At 47.2% G+C, this 21475-nt stretch overlaps 1 protein-coding gene across 2 annotated transcripts in view; it reads left to right on the top strand.

The window, feature by feature from the left end:
• LOC115082010 (transforming acidic coiled-coil-containing protein 2-like) overlaps positions 1 to 21475 on the top strand; it is a 193583-nt gene that overhangs the window by 60001 nt on the left and 112107 nt on the right. The window contains exons 5-6 of one of the 2 annotated variants that reach the window (XM_029586271.1): positions 16914 to 16974; positions 19368 to 19569. In XM_029586271.1, the coding sequence (XP_029442131.1) occupies positions 16914 to 16974; positions 19368 to 19569 (263 nt within the window). Of the gene's footprint in view, positions 1 to 16913; positions 16975 to 19364; positions 19570 to 21475 lie in introns of both variants that reach the window. The other variant, XM_029586270.1, reaches the window with a different exon arrangement.

The following is a 21475-nucleotide window of genomic DNA, read 5'->3' as shown; positions in this document are numbered from 1 at the left end:
CAAGTCACTCCTATCTGTGCCCTTCTCCTCTACCACCAATTCCTGACTCCCTGCTACAAGAGCCTTCACTCTGCAGCTCCTCACTACCTCTCCTCTCTTATCTCTCTCTAACCCCCTCCTCATGCACTCCCTCATCAGACAAGTCACTCCTATCTGTGCCCTTCTCCTCTACCACCAATTCCTGACTCCCTGCTACAAGAGCCTTCACTCTGCAGCTCCTCACTACCTCTCCTCTCTTATCTCTCACTACATCCCTCCTCATGCACTCCCTCATCAGACAAGTCACTCCTATCTGTGCCCTTCTCCTCTACCACCAATTCCTGACTCCCTGCTACAAGAGCCTTCACTCTGCAGCTCCTCACTACCTCTCCTCTCTTATCTCTCTCTAACCCCCTCCTCATGCACTCCCTCATCAGACAAGTCACTCCTATCTGTGCCCTTCTCCTCTACCACCAATTCCTGACTCCCTGCTACAAGAGCCTTCACCCTGCAGCTCCTCACTCCCTCTCCTCTCTTATCTCTCTCTAACCCCTCCTCATGCATTCCTCTCATCAGACAAGTCACTCCTATCTGTGCCCTTCTCCCCTACTGCCAATTCCTGACTCCCTGCTACAAGAGCCTTCACTCTGCAGCTCCTCACTCCCTCTCCTCTCTTATCTCTCTCTACACCCTCCTCATGCACTCCCTCATCAGACAAGTCACTCCTATCTGTGGCCTTCTCCTCCTCCACCAATTCCTCACTCCCTGCTACAAGAGCCTTCACTCTGCAGCTCCTCACTACCTCTCCTCTCTTCTCTCTCTAACCCCCTCCTCATGCACTCCCTCATCAGACAAGTCACTCCTATCTGTGCCCTTCTCCTCTACCACCAATTCCTGACTCCCTGCTACAAGAGCCTTCACTCTGCAGCTCCTCACTACCTCTCCTCTCTTATCTCTCTCTAACCCCCTCCTCATGCACTCCCTCATCAGACAAGTCACTCCTATCTGTGCCCTTCTCCTCTACCACCAATTCCTGACTCCCTGCTACAAGAGCCTTCACTCTGCAGCTCCTCACTACCTCTCCTCTCTTATCTCTCACTACATCCCTCCTCATGCACTCCCTCATCAGACAAGTCACTCCTATCTGTGCCCTTCTCCTCTACCACCAATTCCTGACTCCCTGCTACAAGAGCCTTCACTCTGCAGCTCCTCACTACCTCTCCTCTCTTATCTCTCTCTAACCCCCTCCTCATGCACTCCCTCATCAGACAAGTCACTCCTATCTGTGCCCTTCTCCTCTACCACCAATTCCTGACTCCCTGCTACAAGAGCCTTCACTCTGCAGCTCCTCACTACCTCTCCTCTCTTATCTCTCTCTAACCCCTCCTGATGCACTCCCTCATCAGACAAGTCCCTCCTATCTGTGCCCTTCTCCTCTACCACCAATTCCTGACTGCCTGCTACAAGAGCCTTCACTATGCAGCTCCTCACTCCCTCTCCTCTCTTATCTCTCTCTGCACACCTCCCCATGCACTCCTCTCATCAGACACCTCACTCCTATCAGTATCTGTGTCCTTCTCCTCTAGCACCAATTCCTCACTCCATGGTTTACTCCTGGGTGTGCTGTGTGCTTGGAATAGTCTTCCTGAGCTGTGCATCATGTTTCCTGTCTAACCTTGTTTAAATCCCTACTAAAACCCACTTTCAACAGGCTGCCTTTAAATCTTCAGCCTGATGGTCTTCTTCCAGCCTCATTAACTATTTTTAAGCATTGCCTTAATATATGTCAGAGGTGGTGAACTCTGGTCCTCGAGAGCCAGAAAGAGGCCAGGTTTTCAGAATATCTGCAATGAATATGCATGAGAAAGATGTGCAAGTACTGCCTGCACTGTATGCAGATCTATCTCATCCGTAGTCATCGTGGATGTCCTGAAAACCAGGCCTGTTTGTGCCTCTCGAGGAGCGGAGTTGTATGTAACTCCCCGAGACTCCCGACCTGTATGTCTGTCCTGATCAGACTGCAAGCTGTACAGAGCGGGGACTGCCGCTTAGTTGTTGTTTGGACAGTGCTCTTTATGTCGAGTACCGCTACAGACATGTTTAGCAGTAGTAGTGAGTCTTTCAGCCACACAGTGTGATCTCTTCCTTGAGGACTTCCTCTGCACTGAAAACGGTTTTCCGCGCTATTTGTACCTTTGTGGTGTTTGAATGCCTCCGCCGTATCTTCCAGCGTGTACAGACTTGCAGTAAATTCCTGCCTCTCATTTCCCCGGCCTTTTGGTGCCGGCTCTGCACCATTTTGATGGTCCTTTCTCTGGATCACCTCTGCTCTCGGTCTGTATGGCATGTGGAGGCGACCACAGCGTGAGCCATGAGGTCTCCTCGGTGATTTGTATCCTCCCCTGCTTTTCTTTCTCCTCGCGCTCTGGCCGCCATCTTAATCAGATGTGGGTTAAGTCCACATTGGTGTCTCGCTGCCTGTCAGGTGCCAGCTGCTTGGATCCTCTGCACCCCAAACGCAGGACTTTTGCACTGAATATTACACCGCCTCTTGCTCTTTATTAAACCACTCCTTAATTTCTCTGCTTCCTACCGTTACGGAGCGTGATACTTGCAGACAGACAAACTTTCCTGCCCGTCCTTCGCCCATGTCACGTGGGAAAATGTTGACGTGAAGCCGGCCCCAGACTGATTCCTGGAGGTGCTTGCTCGAGAGCCCACCCCAGACTGCCGAGCTAACACAGAAAGAGCGGGCGGCCTAGCTCGTCTGCCCATCCACCCAACTAATTCAGCTTTCTCCTGCTTATCTTAAAAAAGGTACATTCTGCACATATGCACGGATGACGGTGGATCACATAAAAACGTTACATAATCTTAAAGCAAAGTAAGAAAGACGCAGTCCCGTAGAGATCCTCGGGGCTTATCCCCCCTGCTTTCCTGAATTCAGATCCTGTCCTCATCTCCACCACCTCCATGGGGAGGCCACTCCGCACATCCACCAACCTCTCTGTAACATAGAAACATGAGAACAGACAAAGACCGTACAGCCATCCACACACCCCTCCCTCAGAGACCCCCTGTGCCTGTCCCAGGCTCTCCTGAATTCAGAGCCTGTCCTCATCTCCACCACCTTCATGGGGAGGCCGCTCCGTGCATCCACCACCCTCTCTGTAACATAGAAATGTTTCCTAAGATTATTTTTATTGAGTTTACATTTTTTATATACTGCTTAAGCAAACAAATGTACTAAGTGGCTTCCAAATAAACATTCAACATTTAAATAAAACAAAAATACAGTGATAACTAATTAACCTAAGCAAAGCGTTCATTGAGAAAATGAACGCTAAGTCATTGTGAAGCCTCCTGAAATAAACAGGCCTTTTAATTGCCTCCAGAATATTTTATATCTGCAATTAAACGTAATTCTTTAAGGTGGTGCAGTCCACATTTATCGGTCCAATAATGGAGGATGCACAAGACTGGGTTCTTACCGGTTGGCTTTGTTGTAACGAGGGAGCAGGCAATAATAAATCATCTGCCGATCGTAAATTTCTAGAAGGCTGATATGGAGTGAAAATACAGAGGAGCATTTCCAGCGACTCTTACATAGAAGGACTAAAATCGTGGATGGTAAACGTTAAAGATCCATGTGGGCGCCGATGTACACGCGTGTGCCTGCTCCAGCCAATGATGCGGCCATGTTATAGCACATGCGCGAATGTTATAAAGTCAGCAGTACGCACGGACATGTGCGTGCAATTTTATACGTGCAAATGCCGCCTCTAGCGCATAAGCGGGCGGATTTTGCTAGGCCCGCACGATGACGCAAATCCCTGTTTCCCAGTTCATTTCCAGTTCGTCCCAGTAAAGGATAGGACTTCCTAACCCTCCTAGCTAGATAGCCTCCCTTTTATCCTGTTAGCCCTGACCCTTCCAATCCCTTATTATTTTATTTTAAAACTTACCCACCATCCATAGCAGAAATAAAGCTTGTGGAATGCCCGTGCTCTGAGCAGACCCTGCCTACGCTCCATCCCTTTTGTAACTTTGTGATTTGTGCGCGTACCGGGAGATAGGCACGTACTCGGGTGCTTCTGAAAATCCGTGTGGTGCACGCCGGCCCAAGACACCTGCGTATCTCCCGGATTAGGTGCACGAAGGGCTTTTAAAACTCACCTGTTAATTTATTTATTTATTTATTTATTTAATGGTTTTTCTATACCGCCGCTCATCAAAGATATCACGTCGGTGTACAAGGAACAAAAATACGCAATTGCGTGTACATATAACAGGATAATAATAGATGAATTCTAAATTACATTAAACAATATAAAACAGTAACAAGAACGAATTATTTAGCTAATAAAAAGATAATGTAAAACAATATAATATAGATAACTATAGCAGCATAACTAAACTAAAATCAAAAAGTAATCTAAGGGGGAAAGTGGGGAGGGGAGATAAATGAAATGGGGAGGGAAAGGAAGGGTCAGAAAAAAGGAGGGTCAGGAAGGAATGGGTTATATACAAATATATAGAGGGCAATGTTAAGTTTTATCTGTTGCTCTACAGGTAACCAATGTGGCTATGACAAGGCAGAAGAATGATGTTCATCTCAACTATTCCTGAGTCTCCCCCCTTTTTCACTCTCATCCCATGATCCCTCATTCTAGAGCCTCCTTTCCATTGAAAAAGTCTCACCTCCTGTGCATGGAACCCTTTGAGATGTTTGAAAGTCTCTATCATATCTCCCCTATCTCGCCTTTCCTCTAGGGTATACATGTTTGGATCTTTGTCTGTCCTCATAAGCTTTAGGATGAAGACAACTGCCTATTTTAGTAGCCTCCCTCTGGACTGACTCCATCCTGTTTATATCCTTTTGAAGGTGGGGTCTCCAGAATTGTACTCAGTATTCCAAGTGAGGTCTCACCAAGGACTCAGACAGGGCAATATATGAACCTCCTGTGCGGGATAGTGTCAGAAACTGCTAAAATGTATGAATGTCACACCCAGTACCTCTCCCTGATCTAATTGTTTGGTCAGTAAAAGAAATTTATTACTCGGAAAATATGTCAAACAAATCTGATCAAACTATGTGGCCTTGGATCCTTTCCTTCCGTAGAGTGTCCATTCATTTTCCTACTAAGGGTGGACTGACTGGCCTATAGTTAACATCCTCCTCTCTGCTTATAGGAAGAGGGACAATATCTGCTCATCTCCAGTCCTCCACACCCGCTCTCATCTCCAAATATTGATTGAACAGATCTATCAGTGGAGATACCAGAACCTCGGTCAACTTCTTTAATATCTTAAAGTTTATCCCGTCCGGCACCAGTGCCTCATCCACAAGTTTGCTAGTTCAAGACAAACCTACTCTTCTGAACGACCCCAGGTAATCCTGCAGGCTAATAGTGGTCCTTCTCCCATCTCGGCTTAGGTGTCTGTTCAATATTTCTGCTTTTCCTGCCTCATATTGTGACGCCTTGTCCTAGAACATTCTTGCTTTGGAAGAAGGTTTGCTTCCTCGGGACTATTAAAACCCTTCAGGTATTTGAATATCTTTATCATATCTCCCTTGTCTTGCCTCTCCTCTAGGGAATCCATGTTTAGATCTCATGCATTTTGGTAGCTCTTCTCTGACCCATCTCCAGGACTCTGCCCTTTCTGTCATCCTCTCTGCCTTTGCTTACTAGAATACATTGTGTGATGATCACTGGAGCTCAGGTGACCACTGTCCCCAGCAGAACCGGGTCCGGTATTGCGTGCTCTCTTATGGGGGTTCTCTTTGTTTAATTTTTATTTATTTAGGCTGTGTTTAGTTCCACAGCTCAAAGTGGCAGTGTTACTATTTGCGTGACGGAGAGTTGTTGCATTCGGTGGGTTGCTTCCGCGGACCGCCGCTTCTATCCCCAGTCCCAGCCCACACTCGGGCTCCCCTGACGCCGCGGTAGGCCCCATAGTAGGCTGCGTGGCTGCCTGCCGCATCCAACCAGGCCCCGACACATGCCACCTGGAACTGCTGCCGCTATGCAGCAGAGACTGCAGCTGCTGTACTCTCTCTCCTGCCTCCTCTAGGCACGAGTGCACGTGCTATGATTTAAAGGGATCGTGGCAGGAAAAGCCCTGCGGCCTCTGAGAATGATGTCAGAGTCCTGGCCTGTAAAAGGCCCTTGCCTGGGTAACAGGGCAACCTGCTTCCAGTGGAGTGAGTTGGCAGCATCTCTGTTCCTGAGTCCCCTGTACCAGCGTGTTTTTGATTCCAGTTCTGTGCTTCGGTTCCAGTGTTCTTCGTCTTCTGTTCCAGGCCTGCGGCCCTCGTCCTTGTCTTCAGCTCTGTGGTCTTCACCTTTTTCATCTGTCTTCCTGGTTGCCTCTTCAGTTCTTCATCAGGTCATCTTGTTCAGTCTTCAGTTCCTTGGTGTCGTCTGTGTCTCCAGCCTGTCTGTGCTCTTCCGGGCCTCTGACCCTGGCTTGCTTGACCTGACTTTGCCTGTATGCTGCCTGCCTCCGACCTCAGCTTGTCCTCCGACCTCGTCTGGACACCGCCTCTTCCTGACTACTGCCTGTTTTGTATATGTTCTACTCTCAGCCTACCCTGGACCCTGGCCTGTGATTCGTTCTCCTCTTCGGAGAACGAATCACAGGCCAGCCCCGGCACCCAAGGGCTCAACCTAAGGGGAACAAGTGCTGGGTCAGGTGAAGCTCCTGTTGGGCCTCTGCCTCAGCTAACGCCACCTGCCCACAGTGGGGACCTGCAGGGCTCCAACCCCGATGAAGCCCAAGGGTCCACACTCACAACAGAGAGCTCCCTCAAAGCAGTCCAGGATCTCTCTAGGATCAGGTTAAAATCTCCCGCATCAACATCTTCCTCCTTATAATCTTCTATGTATCTTTGGCATGGAGGGTTTAGATTAAATATTAGGAAGAACGTTATAAGAACATAAGAACCTGCCATACTGGGTCAGACCAAGGGTCCATCAAGCCCAGCATCCTGTTTCCAACAGTGGCCAATCCAGGCCATAAGAACCTGGCAAGTACCCAAACACTAAGTCTATTCCATGTTACCTTTGCTAGTAATAGCGGTGGTTATTATCTAAGTCAACTTAATTAATAGCAGGTAATGGACTTCTCCTCCAAGAACTTATCCAATCCTTTTTTAAACACAGCTATACTAACTGCACGAACCACATTCTCTGGCAACAAATTCCAGAGTTTAATTGAGCGTTGAGTAAAAAAGAACTTTCTCCGATTAGTTTTAAATGTGCCCCATGCTAACTTCATGGAGTGCCCCCTAGTCATTCTACTATCCGAAAGAGTAAATAACCGATTCACATCTACCCGTTCTAGACCTCTCATGATTTTAAACATCTCTATCATATCCCCCCTCAGTCGTCTCTTCTCCAAGCTGAAAAGTCCTAACCTCTTTAGTCTTTCCTCATAGGGGAGTTGTTCCATTCCCCTTATCATTTTGGTTGCCCTTCTCTGTACCTTCTCCATCTCAATTATATCTTTTTTGAGATGCGGCGACCAGAATTGTACACAGTATTCAAGGTGCGGTCTCACCATGGAGCGATACAGAGGCATTATGACATTTTCCGTTTTATTCACCATTCCCTTCCTAATAATTCCCAGCATTCTGTTTGCTTTTTTGACTGCCGCAGCACACTGATCCGACGATTTCAATGTGTTATCCACTATGACACCTAGATCTCTTTCTTGGGTTGTAGCACTTAATATGGAACCTATTAATAAACTTTAGGCATAACTTTAGGTTGGGATGGGGGGAGGACAGTGTTGGCTCCTCTGTTGAGCCCCGGCTCTGTGATTTTTCATTTGCTCTTGTTCTATCCCTTCCCAGTGACCGGTTAACTCCTCCTTCCTGGGCTCAGGCTTTCTGCATGGCAGTGCGGGGAGCTGCTGCTCAGCCACCAGACCAGCTGGACATTGGATGTTTTTAAGAGCAAGCAACGGAAATACGTGTCTGAGATGGTTCCTGCCGGAAGGATGACTTCTTGAAGTGCCTTCCAGTTCTATTCTGTGGCCCCATGTTCGTTTGCCCATAGTAGTATAATGGGTACACTCTTTTTGCCTTAACCTCTGTTTTTGACCTTTTGACCTTCAACTCCACTCTGCCGCTCCTACTCACCAGCATGGCTGCTTCCATAACATAGAAATGTGACCTTCATCTCTGCTCTCTTGCCTCTGTTCACCATCATAGAAACTGCCTTGACCTAGTCCTTTAACTGCTGTCTCTGAGTTCTCCATCTCAGTCAATCACCTGGTAACTTTCACACTTAAATACAAAGCCCCATCCAATCGGCACCACTCTGCTCATAGCTCATAGCTGGGTAATGGAGATTGACCTCGTGCAAATCACTCCTTTACCAAGCTGTGAGCGTTTTTTGAAACGTAAACTAATGCGTGGCAAACATAAATCCTTGATCAGTATAAATCAACAATACAGGTTTTTATTAAAATTACAATCACATCAATGGTGCACATTGGTTCAATGATTTACAGTTCACAGTGTCGAGACTAGGGCCCCGACACGGCCGTGTTTCACATCGGGCTGCGTCAGGGGGACCAGACACGTTAATAATCTACAAGAAACAACATCTACAATGTTGAGCAGGAGGCAAACAACAGGGTTCAAAGGTTAATTGTATTTATATGTATAGAGAACACACAGAGGAAGATGGTAACAGCAAAATATAGACTAAAAAGGGGGAGAAGGGGGAGGGATAGCCTGAGGGGTGGGAGGGTTGACGGTTAAGGACAATACAACCTTACCCATATTTACTTTTTTTTTCCATCCATCTCTCCCCTTTTTTCCTTCCCCCTCCTTCCCCCTCCCCCCCACCCCTCAGGCTATCCCTTCCCCCTCTTTTTCCTCTCCCCCCCCTTTTTAGTCTATATTTTGCTGTTACCATCTTCCTCTGTGTGTTCTCTATACATATAAATACAATTAACCTTTGAACCCTGTTGTTTGCCTCCTGCTCAATATTGTAGATGTTCTTTCTTGTAGATTATTAACGTGTCTGGTCCCCCTGAGGCAGCCCGATGTGAAACACGGCCGTGTCGGGGCCCTAGTCTCGACACTGTGAACTGTAAATCATTGAACCAATGCGCACCATTGATGTGACTGTAATTTTAATAAAAACCTGTATTGTTGATTTATACTGATCAAGGATTTATGTTTGCCACGCATTAGTTTACGCTGCATTTGCTCTATATGTGTGTAATCATTACTCTGTCCTTATTGTGAGCGTTTTTTGAAAGTCAGCAAAGAAGTTTAATTTGTGAAAAGTATAAAATATAATGTAATTCAGTGATAAAGTATTTGATTTTAACTTAAATGTATTCAAATTGTTGATATATCTTAATGATACCAGTCGCATTACTCAGCAATTTTTCTAAGGGCTTGTAGTTAAAGCTAATTGTAAAGATACATTTCTTGGGCTATTTTAAATTTAGAGATTCAGAACTACAAATTATTCATAGTTTCCTTCATTCCCATTACATTTTTTTATTTCAAATACTGGCATATTTTAGATTTTGATACCCAAAACATAGAATTCCCAGACTGTCTTTTGGTCTGGTTTCAAAGTGGAGATTATTCTCAAACTGTCTTTATAGATGTTACTTTTTGCAAATCACATTTAATTATTGCAATTATTTTGATTTTTGATATTTTGATACTTTTTCTGATTTTGAGCTTTGTCATTGATGACAGATGGGGCAACAAAGAACTAAAAGTTATTTATTATTGTATATCTTTTTCCTTAAAATTATTATTATTGTATATCTTTTTCCTCCAAGTTTAATTTCCCTGTTTTCCTCCAAGTTTAATTTCCCTGTTAAATGTAACTTTGCTTTTTCACGTTCAACCTTTTGTTTTGGTTACTGTTCTTGGTTCAGTTCCCCTATTCGATGTGAACCGACCTGATATGGTCTCTACCATGAAGGTCGGTATAGAAAAGTGTTAATTAATTAATTAAATAAATAAATAAATAAATAAATAAAATAAAATTGAGAATATTTTTGAAAGAAAATAAGACTGGCTTGGGAAGGTGTTTTCTGAGAAAACAGACTAAAGGATAATTATAGTACTAAGATTAGATTGTATAGATAAAGTCACTGTATTAATTGTAATTATTACTCCAGATTCAGTTTAATAAACTTTTAACATAAGAATGATTGCTAAATCAAATGTTTAAAATGTAAAATTCACTTCTCAAAGATAAGTGGGGAAAAAAGAGACTTCTAAGAATGGCTTATTATATATATGATTTATCTAGATTTTAATCTAACTTGTACAGATAGTAAAAACTAGAGGACTGAGAAAATTAAAAGGTTTTATTGTACTTCTCTGTCCAATTTAGCTTTAAGCTTATGCAGTTTTGAGATCAGAATAGGGCAAAGGTATTTGATTCCGCAAGTAGACACTAACCTGTTTTAGATGAGTCTGTATTGTCAGTCTTTTTGGCTCTATGGATGAGATAAAAGGTAATGAGACTGAGTCAAGGTTTCCTAACTAGACACATGCATGATTCTTTCTGATCAGTAACAAAATGTGCTGTGCTTGTAGATAACTATACTTAGAACTTAGGTCATGCTGACCTGTTGACTAATAATGATCTAAAACATATTTTGTTAAAATAAAATGCAGAAGTGAGACTGTGATTGGTCAATCTGAAATGTTTTGTGGAATCATGACTTTGTATCTAGAAACAATTTAAGCCTTGCTGTATGTAATGAATTGGGAATGCCCACTGATAGTCTGCTCGAAATATGACCTTTTCCATGTAATATTACATTTAAAATTAAATTTAGTAGCATTGTACTGGATCCCCCTCAGAGATCTGTACTTGGACCGGTGTTTTTCAATATATATATATAAATGATCTGGAAAGGAATACGATGAGTGAGGTTATCAAATTTGCGGATGATACAAAATTATTCAGAGTAGTTAAATCACAAGTGGATTGTGATACATTACAGGAGGATCTTGCAAGACTGGAAGATTGGGCATCCAAATGGCAGATGAAATTTAATGTGGACAAGTGCAAGGTGTTGCATATAGGGAAAAATAACCCTTGCTGTAGTTACACGATGTTAGGTTCCATATTAGGAGTTACCACCCAGGAAAAAGATCTAGGCATCATAGTGGATAACACAATGAAATTGTTGGCTCAGTGTGCTGCGGCAATCAAAAAAGCAAACAGAATGTTAGGAATTATTAGGAAGGGAATGGTTAATAGAATGGAAAATGTCATAATGCCTCTGTATCACTCCATGGTGAGACCGCACCTTGAATACTGTGTACAATTCTGGTCGCCGCATCTCAAAAAAGATATAGTTGCGATGGAGAAGGTACAGAGAAGGGCAACCAAAATGATAAAGGGGATGGAACAGCTCCCCTATGAGGAAAGGCTGAAGAGGTTAGGGCTGTTCAGCTTTGAGAAGAGACGGCTGAGGGGGGATATGATAGAGGTCTTTAAGATCATGAGAGGTCTGAATGAGTAGATGTGACTCGGTTATTTACACTTTCGAATAATAGAAGGACTAGGGGGCATTCCATGAAGTTAGCAAGTAACACATTTAAGACTAATCGGAGAAAATTCTTTTTCATTCAACGCACAATTAAGCTCTGGAATTTGTTGCCAGAGGATGTGGTTACTGCAGTTAGTGTAGCTGGGTTCAAAAAAGTCTGGATAAGTTCTTGGAGGAGAAGTCCATTAAATGCTATTAATTAAGTTTACTTAGGGAATAGCCACTGCTATTAATTGCATCAGTAGCATGGGATCTTCTTAGTGTTTGGGTAATTGCCAGGTTCTTATGGCCTGGATTGGCCTCTTTTGGAAACAGGATGCTGGGCTTGATGGACCCTTGGTCTGACCCAGTATGGCAAGTTCTTATGTTCTTAATAGTTTAATTTCTTTTCTATTTTTGTGGTGAAATTAGGGGGAAAAGAAAAAAATACCCACAGTTCCCTGAAGGCTGTTTGTGAGGTGAGGGGCTGGAGCAGGAGCAAAGCTGAGACTGAAGATTCCCTGCAGCTTTGTTGAAAGGCTTGAATTAAGAGGCCTTAAAGCTAACAGGAATGTTGATAGAGCAGATTGTAAAATATGCAGCAACAAACTAATTATGTGATTTCTGCTGCAATCACACAACTGCAGGATGCTAGGGGCAAGTGGACATATCCTTTTATATCAATTATCCAAATTAGTAAATATAGAAACATGACTGCCCATCCATCAAACTAACTTAGCTTTACAATTCCTACCATTCCTTTAGAGATTCCTTATGTTTATCACAAGCTTTTTTGAGTTCAGATACAGTTTTTGTCTCCATCTCTTCCTCTGGGAGGCCGTTCCATGCATCTACTAACCTCTCTGTAAAGAAATATTTCCTAAGATTACGCCTTTCACCCTCAACCCGTGACCACCTCGTTGTAGAGCCCCCACGTATCCATTGAGAAAGGTCATCTAAGACGTTCTTTACTTTGTAGAAATGAAGGATCGGGTGGCGTATGAAAAGGTCTCTGGCTTTAAAGGGAACATGGGGAAATCAGAGATTCTGAACATTAATCTTTCTGAGGCACAGGTTAGTGATTCCCTGTAAATTGGCATGGGAAAGTATAATATATTTGGGAGTAGTTTCTTTGTGGCTTTTTCCATTTTGTTTTGATTATTGTGTATATATATATTTGTGTACATTTTTCTTGTATCAAGCTTCAATTGATTTTTGTATTTTAAAATTAATAAAGATATAATTAAATTAAAAAAAAAATATATTGGGGAGTGAAAATTGAGGCAGACTGGCAAAATGTGTACCAGCTGAACTGTATTGCCTTATTGGCCAATACGGTAACAAGCGTGGCATCCTGGGGAGGCATTACGCTTTCTCATGGCTGAGATACAATAATAAATTGTTTTTAGCTCTTTGTTACCCCATCTGTCATCAGTGACAAAGCACAAAATCAGAAAAACATCAAAATATCAAAAATCAAAATAATTGCAATAATTAAATGTGATTTGCAAAAAGTAACATCTGTACAGACAGTTTGAGAGTAACCTCCAGTTTGAAACCAGACCAAAAGACAGTCTGGGAAGTAAATGTTTTGGGGATCAAAATTCAAAGTATGTCAGTATTTGAAATAAAAAAAATGTAATGGGAATGAAGGAAACTATGAATAATTTGTAGTTCTGAATCTCTAAATTTAAAATAACCCAAGAAATGTATCTTTACAATTAGCTTTAACTACAAGCCCTTAGAAAAATTGCTGAGTAATGCGTGTGGTATCATTAAGATATATCAACAATTTGAATACATTTAAGTTGAAATCAAATACTTTATCACTGAATTACATTATATTTAATACTTTTCACAAATTAAACTTCTTTGCTGACTTTCACAGCTTGGTAAAGGAGTGGTTTGCACGAGGTCAATCTCCATTACCCAGCTATGAGCAGAGTGGTGGCGATTGGATGGGGCTTTGTATTTAAGTGTGAAAGTTATCAGGTGATTGACTGAGATGGAGAACTCAGAGACAGCAGTTAAAAGACTAGGTCAGGCAGTTTCTATGATGGAGAATAGAGGCAAGAGAGCAGAGATGAAGGTCACGTTTCTATGTTATGGAAGCAGCCATGCTGGTGAGTAGGAGCGGCAGAGCGGAGTTGAGGTTAAGTGTTCCCATTATACTAGTGCCCATGTCAGTCGCTGCACAGACGTAGAGCAACACACAGAGCAAGGTTCCTTGCTTGTTCCCTGTGCTCTCGCCTTGAGACATCTGCATGTCCAGCAGTGCAAGAAAAGGCTCTGATGTTTGGCCTTGAGTTTCATGTCTAGGAGCAGTGCTTGCTTGCTATACAAAGCGCTCTGTGGGGTAGCAGAGAACAGGGAAGCCTGGAGCATACTCGCAGGTCGCTGTCAGTTCCTTCTGTCTGTCTCTTTCTTTCTCTTCCTTGTCTTAGGATGGTAGAAGATGTCATGTCTGTCTGTTCTCTGTTGTAAGTAAATTTAACTTTATATCCCTAACACTGTGACATTTCCCATTAATCAGAATTCCCATTCTTCTCTGACCACGTTCCTGCCTTACCTTATTCCATCCCACAGTGACGTTTTTTTTTTTTCTCTTTTCCTTCACTGTACATTTCTGTTGCATGATTACAATAAACTGAGCCGGTGCTTGTGCTATGTGAGTCTGGCCCCTGGGATGACACCCCTGTCCTAGGGGTATGTCTGGGGCTCAAGGGGGGATCTGCTGCTGCTTCTCTCTGGGTTGACACTGCTGGGATGCTTTGTGTCACCCCCAGAGTGAGCCGCAGAGGAAGGCGATGCTAACCCACAGACACCTATAAAATGTAATCACCCAGCCCAGTCACACTTCTGTCCTATTTCAAACTTATATACACTGCCTTCTCCCTCTGAAGAGGGGATCCAGAGAGGTTTACAGAAAACAATACAAAATATCAGGACAGCATAATATAAAATCACAGTATGGCCCGTCCCTTAGCAGGAGAGGTGAGAAGGCAGCATCCCTCATCAATAGTACAATGCCCCATCCAGACGGGGTGTGAGGAGTTGCTATCGGGGATGGTCCGGGGACCCTCAGCTAAGGTACCAGGTCACTGGTACCTTAGGAGCGAGCAGGGCATTGTGTAAGATAGCCAGGTGTGGTGGGCGGCTCACCTGTGCTGCTGGATATCCTGGCCCGCTGGAAGCCGTGGGGGTGGTGTCAGGTGCGGCTTTGATTGTGGGAATTTCTCAGCTGGGCAGACTAGACCCGCTGTCATTAACTGCGTTACTGGGTGTGTGAGGACAGGAGCTGCGGGATGTGCGTGCTGGCAGGGTATTTTACACGCTCAGCTGCGTTACTGGGGGTGTGAGGACAGGAGCTGCAGGATGTGCATGCTGGCAGGGTATTTTACACGCTCAGCTGCATTACTGGGGGTGTGAGGACAGGAGCTGCGGGATGTGCATGCTGGCAGGGTATTTTACACGCTCAGCTGCATTACTGGGGGTGTGAGGACAGGAGCTGTGGGATGTGCGTGCTGGCAGGGTATTTTACACGCTCAGCTGCGTTACTGGGTGTGTGAGGACAGGAGCTGCGGGATGTGCATGCTGGCAGGGTATTTTACACGCTCAGCTGCGTTACTGGGGGTGTGAGGACAGGAGCTGCGGGATGTGCATGCTGGCAGGGTATTTTACACGCTCAGCTGCGTTACTGGGGGTGTGAGGACAGGAGCTGCGGGATGTGCATGCTGGTAGGGTATTTTACACGCTCAGCTGCATTACTGGGGGTGTGAGGACAGGAGCTGCGGGATGTGCAGGCTGGCAGGGTATTTTACACGCTCAGCTGCGTTACTGGGGGTGTGAGGACAGGAGCTGCGGGATGTGCGTGCTGGCAGGGTATTTTACACGCTCAGCTGCGTTACTGGGGGTGTGAGGACAGGAGCTGCGGGATGTGCGTGCTGGCAGGGTATTTTACACGCTCAGCTGCGTTACTGGGGGTGTGAGGACAGGAGCTGCGGGATATGCGTGCTGGCAGGGTATTTTACACGCTCAGCTGCGTTACTGGGGGTGTGAGGACAGGAGCTGCGGGATGTGCATGCTGGCAGGGTATTTTACACGCTCAGCTGCGTTACTGGGGGTGTGAGGACAGGAGCTGCGGGATGTGCGTGCTGGCAGGGTATTTTACACGCTCAGCTGCGTTACTGGGGGTGTGAGGACAGGAGCTGCGGGATGTGCGTGCTGGCAGGGTATTTTACACGCTCAGCTGCGTTACTGGGGGTGTGAGGACAGGAGCTGCGGGATGTGCGTGCTGGCAGGGTATTTTACACGCTCAGCTGCGTTACTGGGGGTGTGAGGACAGGAGCTGCGGGATGTGCGTGCTGGCAGGGTATTTTACACGCTCAGCTGCGTTACTGGGTGTGTGAGGACAGGAGCTGCGGGATGTGATTGCTGGCAGGGTATTTTACATGCTCAGCTGCGTTACTGGGTGTGTGAGGACAGGAGCTGCGGGATGTGCGTGCTGGCAGGGTATTTTACACGCTCAGCTGCGTTACTGGGGGTGTGAGGACAGGAGCTGCGGGATGTGCGTGCTGGCAGGGTATTTTACACGCTCAGCTGCGTTACTGGGGGTGTGAGGACAGGAGCTGCGGGATGTGCGTGCTGGCAGGGTATTTTACACGCTCAGCTGCGTTACTGGGGGTGTGAGGACAGGAGCTGCGGGATGTGTGTGCTGGCAGGGTATTTTACACGCTCAGCTGCGTTACTGGGTGTGTGAGGACAGGAGCTGCGGGATGTGATTGCTGGCAGGGTATTTTACACGCTCAGCTGCGTTACTGGGTGTGTGAGGACAGGAGCTGCGGGATGTGCGTGCTGGCAGGGTATTTTACACGCTCAGCTGCGTTACTGGGGGTGTGAGGACAGGAGCTGCGGGATGTGCGTGCTGGCAGGGTATTTTACACGCTCAGCTGCGTTACTGGGGGTGTGAGGACAGGAGCTGCGGGATGTGCATGCTGGCAGGGTATTTTACACGCTCGGCTTACATCATCCTTTTCCGGTTTCCTGTGTCTCAATATTTTATTTTATTTAATCTACTCAGATTTGTATTCTGCAGAATCCTAGGACATTTTTCTTGTAGTTCAGGGAGGATTACAAGTAACAGTAAAATCACAAATAAAATACAGAAAAGTGCATGAAGAGCAGTGTAGAAAACCTTTAAAAGTAGCATGTGAGCAGCTCAGTTTGGGTGTAAGTGGCAGTGGTTCAGGACCGCCTGAGTTTGCGTCCCTGTTCTTGGGCTGAGAGCATCCTAAATGCTCCCAGGGTTTCAGGGAGAGCAGCTGAGCGTGCAGCAGGCCAGGTTTCATCTCTGCTTCCTGCCTGTTCTGTGTTTTATTTACCTTCTCCCTGTGTGTTTTTAGCGACACATTTAGGGTGAAGAAGTCTCCGAAGCGGTCCCCGCTGTCAGATGCGTCCTCGCAGGTACGGTACGAGGCTGAAGTCCCAGGCAAGGGGAGGTGAAGGCCAGCGGGCACTGTCAGCAGCAGGCGGCCTCACGTGGCCAGCCAGCAGGGTCATTCAGGGCAGGGGCCCGAGCAGCCCTGAAGGAGGTCACACAGGGCTACCCTACCTGGAGCGTGGGTGCCGTGGAGGCATTGCCTTCTCGGGGGGGGGGAGGGGGGAGCCAGGGAGAGGAGCCCGGGCGGCAGAAATGAACCTGGGAGCAGCCACTGCGCTGCCCCCCACAAACCCTCCCTCAGGCCTCAGCCCGGGAGCAGGGAGAGAGATCAGGGCTGCCCCCTGCCCGGGGCGGGAGAAGGGGTGAGGAAGGGGAGGGAAACGGACAGAGAGGCCAGAGAGATTAAGGAGCTGGAGGGGGCGAGAGGGACCAAATAGAGAAGGGAGAGTAAAGGCAAATCAAAACATGAGAAAACTAAGAAAAATACTAAAATAGAGAGAAAAATAGGAAAAACAACTGAAAACAGCAAAAGAGTAAAAAAAAAAAGAAAAAGTTGGGCCGTTTGGGATTAATTTTTTTTCAGCTGTTAAAAATGAGTGCCTGACACCTACATTTCCAGCCTTTACCATTCTGGTGTGTGGCCTGTGTGTCTGGATGTGGGGTGTGACCTGTGTGTCTGGATGTGGGGTGTGGCCTGTGTGTCTGGATGTGGGGTGTGACCTGTGTGTCTGGATGTAGTGTTTTGCCTGTGTGTCTGGATGTGGGTTGTGGCCTGTGTGTCTGGATGTGGGGTGTGACCTGTGTGTCTGGATGTGGGGTGTGACCTGTGTGTCTGGATGTAGTGTTTTGCCTGTGTGTCTGGATGTGGGGTGTGACCTGTGTGTCTGGATGTGGGGTGTGGCCTGTGTGACTGGATGTAGTGTGTGGCCTGTGTGTCTGGATGTGGGGTGTGGCCTGTGTGACTGGATGTGGGGTGTGGCCTGTGTGACTGGATGTAGTGTGTAGCCTGTGTGACTGGATGTGGGGTGTGGCCTGTGTGTCTGGATGTGGGGTGTGACCTGTGTGTCTGGATGTAGTGTTTTGCCTGTGTGTCTGGATGTGGGGTGTGACTTGTGTGTCTGGATGTAGTGTGTGGCTTGTGTATCTGGATGTAGTGTTTGGCCTGTGTGTCTGGATGTAGTGTGTGGCTTGTGTGTCTGGATGTAGTATTTTGCCTGTGTGTCTGGATGTGGGGTGTTGCCTGTGTGTCTGGATGTGGGGTATGGCCTGTGTGTCTGGATGTAGTGTTTTGCCTGTGTGTCTGGATGTGGGGTGTGGCCTGTGTGTCTGGATGTGGGGTGTGGCCTGTGTGTCTGGATGTGGGGTGTGGCCTGTGTGTCTGGATGTGAGGTGTGGCCTGTGTGTCTGGATGTGGGGTATGGCCTGTGTGTCTGGATGTAGTGTTTTGCCTGTGTGTCTGGATGTGGGGTGTGGCCTGTGTGTCTGGATGTGGGGTGTGGCCTGTGTGTCTGGATGTGGGGTGTGGCCTGTGTGTCTGGATGTGAGGTGTGGCCTGTGTGTCTGGATGTGGGGTATGGCCTGTGTGTCTGGATGTGGGGTGTGACTTGTGTGTCTGGATGTAGTGTTTGGCCTGTGTGTCTGGATGTAGTGTGTGGCTTGTGTGTCTGGATGTGGGGTGTGGCCTGTGTGTCTGGATGTGGGGTGTGGCCTGTGTGTCTGGATGTAGTGTTTTGCCTGTGTGTCTGGATGTGGGGTATGGCCTGTGTGTCTGGATGTGGGGTGTGGCTTGTGTGTCTGGATGTGGGGTGTGGCCTGTGTGTCTGGATGTGGGGTATGGCCTGTGTGTCTGGATGTAGTGTTTTGCCTGTGTGTCTGGATGTGGGGTATGGCCTGTGTGTCTGGATGTGGGGTGTGGCCTGTGTGTCTGGATGTGGGGTGTAACCTGTGTGTCTGGATGTGGGGTGTAGCCTGTGTGTCTGGATGTAGTGTTTTGCCTGTGTGTCTGGATGTGGGGTGTGGCCTGTGTGCCTGTGTGTAGCGTGCTGTGCTATGGTCTTTGCGTGTGTTCTGTCTCTGTGTGTGGTGTGGTCTCTCTGCCTGTGTCTCTCTCAGCACCTGGGTACACATGGGCACAGAGACAGAGAGACACCCCACACTCAGACATTCTGGGGTATGGCACACACAGGATGCACACCCAAAAGCTTTAATACCTACAGTATTTGAATTTGAAAACAAGCTCTTAATGGGTCAGCAGATGGAGTTGTGGAGAGGTCAGGGCCTGCTGACCTCCTGCTAGTCCTGGGGCAGAGAGAGCTGGAGCACTGGGTGAGAGGGCAATATTCCTGAGTAAGAGTCAGGTCGTGAGAGCTCTGAGAGGAAATTAAGGGTGTGACAGTGCGTTCTTCCTTCCTAGCAGGAATCAACGCCCCTCCCTACCCCGGAGAGCCCTCCCATCATCCCCACAGTGGAGCATGCGACCGATGAGGAGAAACTGGCTTCAACTGTCAGCAACCAGAAATGGCTGGCCATGGACCTAGCTAAGGACCAGCAAGATTACCCAGAGCCGTCCGACCTGTCCACCTTCGTCCAGGAGAACAAACTGCACTCTCTGACAGACGGTGAGTGGAAAACGCCCCTAATAAGCTCCTCCTTCCTCAGGACACACAGACAGGGCTGTCTGAGCTACCCTGGGACAGACAAACAGACAGGGGACATTCTAAACTGTCAATGGAAAAATTCCTCAGGCTGAGAGAAATTTGGAGGAATCTGTCACTCGCCCCAAATATGCTTACATACAAACCTGGATCCCCTGGCCAGTACCCCACCATTCACTTTTCAGAGGAATTACATCTGATAATTGCCGGAAGTGTGGGCCCATGAACTTCTTCTCTGTCTGCTCCCCTTCCTCTTCCTTATTACCTCAGTACAACACACACACCCCTGTCCTGATCCTCTCCCTCACTGACTCTCTGTAAGGCTCGTCGGAGATGTAGACCCTTAGTGCCAAGGTGCGAGCAAGCCCACCAGGACCACACCATCCGCTGACTGAGAAGCCCTGTGGCGGATCTGGCTGGAGCTTCGCCTATACCAGCCGCCTCCCCCGCAGGTTGAGCCCTTGGGTTGTGGCGGCCGGCAGGTCTTAGGTGGGTCCCTAGGGCTGTCCAGAGGCAAGGGTCCAAGAGGAAGCATTGGTCGGGGCAGGCGACAGACAACGGAGATGATAGACAGGTCAGGGGTTGAGGCTGATAGCAAACAACGTACTGTCAGGTCCAAGGCAAGGGGAAAAGTCCAGGCAACAGTCAAGGGAGGTCCAAGCCAAGCCAAGGTCAAAACCAGGAACTGAAGCCGAGGAAACAAGGAACAAGACAGAGCAGATGAACAGGACAAAGCTACAAGGCACTGACAAGACAACGGCAGGGCATAGACAAGTTAAGGACAAGGTACGAGGAACAAGGAGGGGAGGAGGAAGGGCACGGCGGGAACAGCAAAGCAAGAGACAAGTCAACGTCAAGAACAAGGAATGCACAAAGAAGAAACACACACTAGGAACAAGTACCAAGGGACCTGTTGCTGAAGCAAGGTGTTGAGTTCTGAAGAGTCTTTTATAGGGCTAAGGCCACTGACATCATTCTTGCCACGGGCCCTTTAAGAATGTAGATGTTGGCGAATGTGCTTAGGGAGGATGGCTGAGAGTAGCAGCCATGGCAACATCCTGCCATGGGAAGGGACTGGCTGATAGCGGTGTCGGCTGTAAGAAGGAACCAGTTGTTGGTGGTGTTAGGGTGAGTGCGGTGGCCAGTCATAACACCTCTGTATAACATTCGTACCCTGTCCTGGTTCCCCGCTTATCTCTTTGTGTATAATCTTCATGCCCTGTTCATGTCCCCTTCCTTGCTCCCTCTATATAACACTCATATCCTGCTCTGGTTCCTTCCTTCCTCCTCTATATAATTCTGTTCTCTTTTTTGGTTGCTTCCTGGACTACAGCCACATGACTAATTCTAGGAGTAGCTTCAGACCTTCTTTGCCGATTCCTTGCCATCAGAAATAAATTAAACAAGTTACATTCAGCAGCTCACGGGAAGGCCCCATGAGTCGCCTCGCTCACCTCCAATGTGCCTGTACCCATCCTTTGATCAGCCCACAGCTCTCTGCCTTGATCACTGTCCAGCGCTGTTGCGGTCGTGGATCCTTTGGCCAAGGTGGAGTTGGCGCAACCTGCAGGGCCCCACCGTCAGATGGTGGAGTCAGAAGAGGCAGAAGCCCAAGTGGCGCTTCGATTATACCAGCCCATGTTCCCCTTGGGTTGAGCCTTTGGGTGCCGGGGCTGGCAGCTCTTAGATGAGGGCCTGTGCTGATGACCTGAAGATCCATAGCTGAAGCTGGGGCATGCAGGCAAAGTTGAAGACAAGCTTAGGTCAAGGCTGGTGGAGTTCAAGAAATGTCCTGAAGTCAGGCAGTGGTCAGTGGCAGGTGGCGTTCAAGGAAGGCAGTGGCAGTGGTTAGTGGCAAGTGGCAATCAAG

This window comes from Rhinatrema bivittatum, unplaced genomic scaffold, assembly GCF_901001135.1.
Source record: "Rhinatrema bivittatum unplaced genomic scaffold, aRhiBiv1.1, whole genome shotgun sequence".
Lineage (NCBI taxonomy): Eukaryota > Metazoa > Chordata > Amphibia > Gymnophiona > Rhinatrematidae > Rhinatrema > Rhinatrema bivittatum.
The sequence above is the reverse complement of the archived record's forward strand: the minus strand, read 5'-3'. Positions and strand labels throughout refer to the sequence as shown.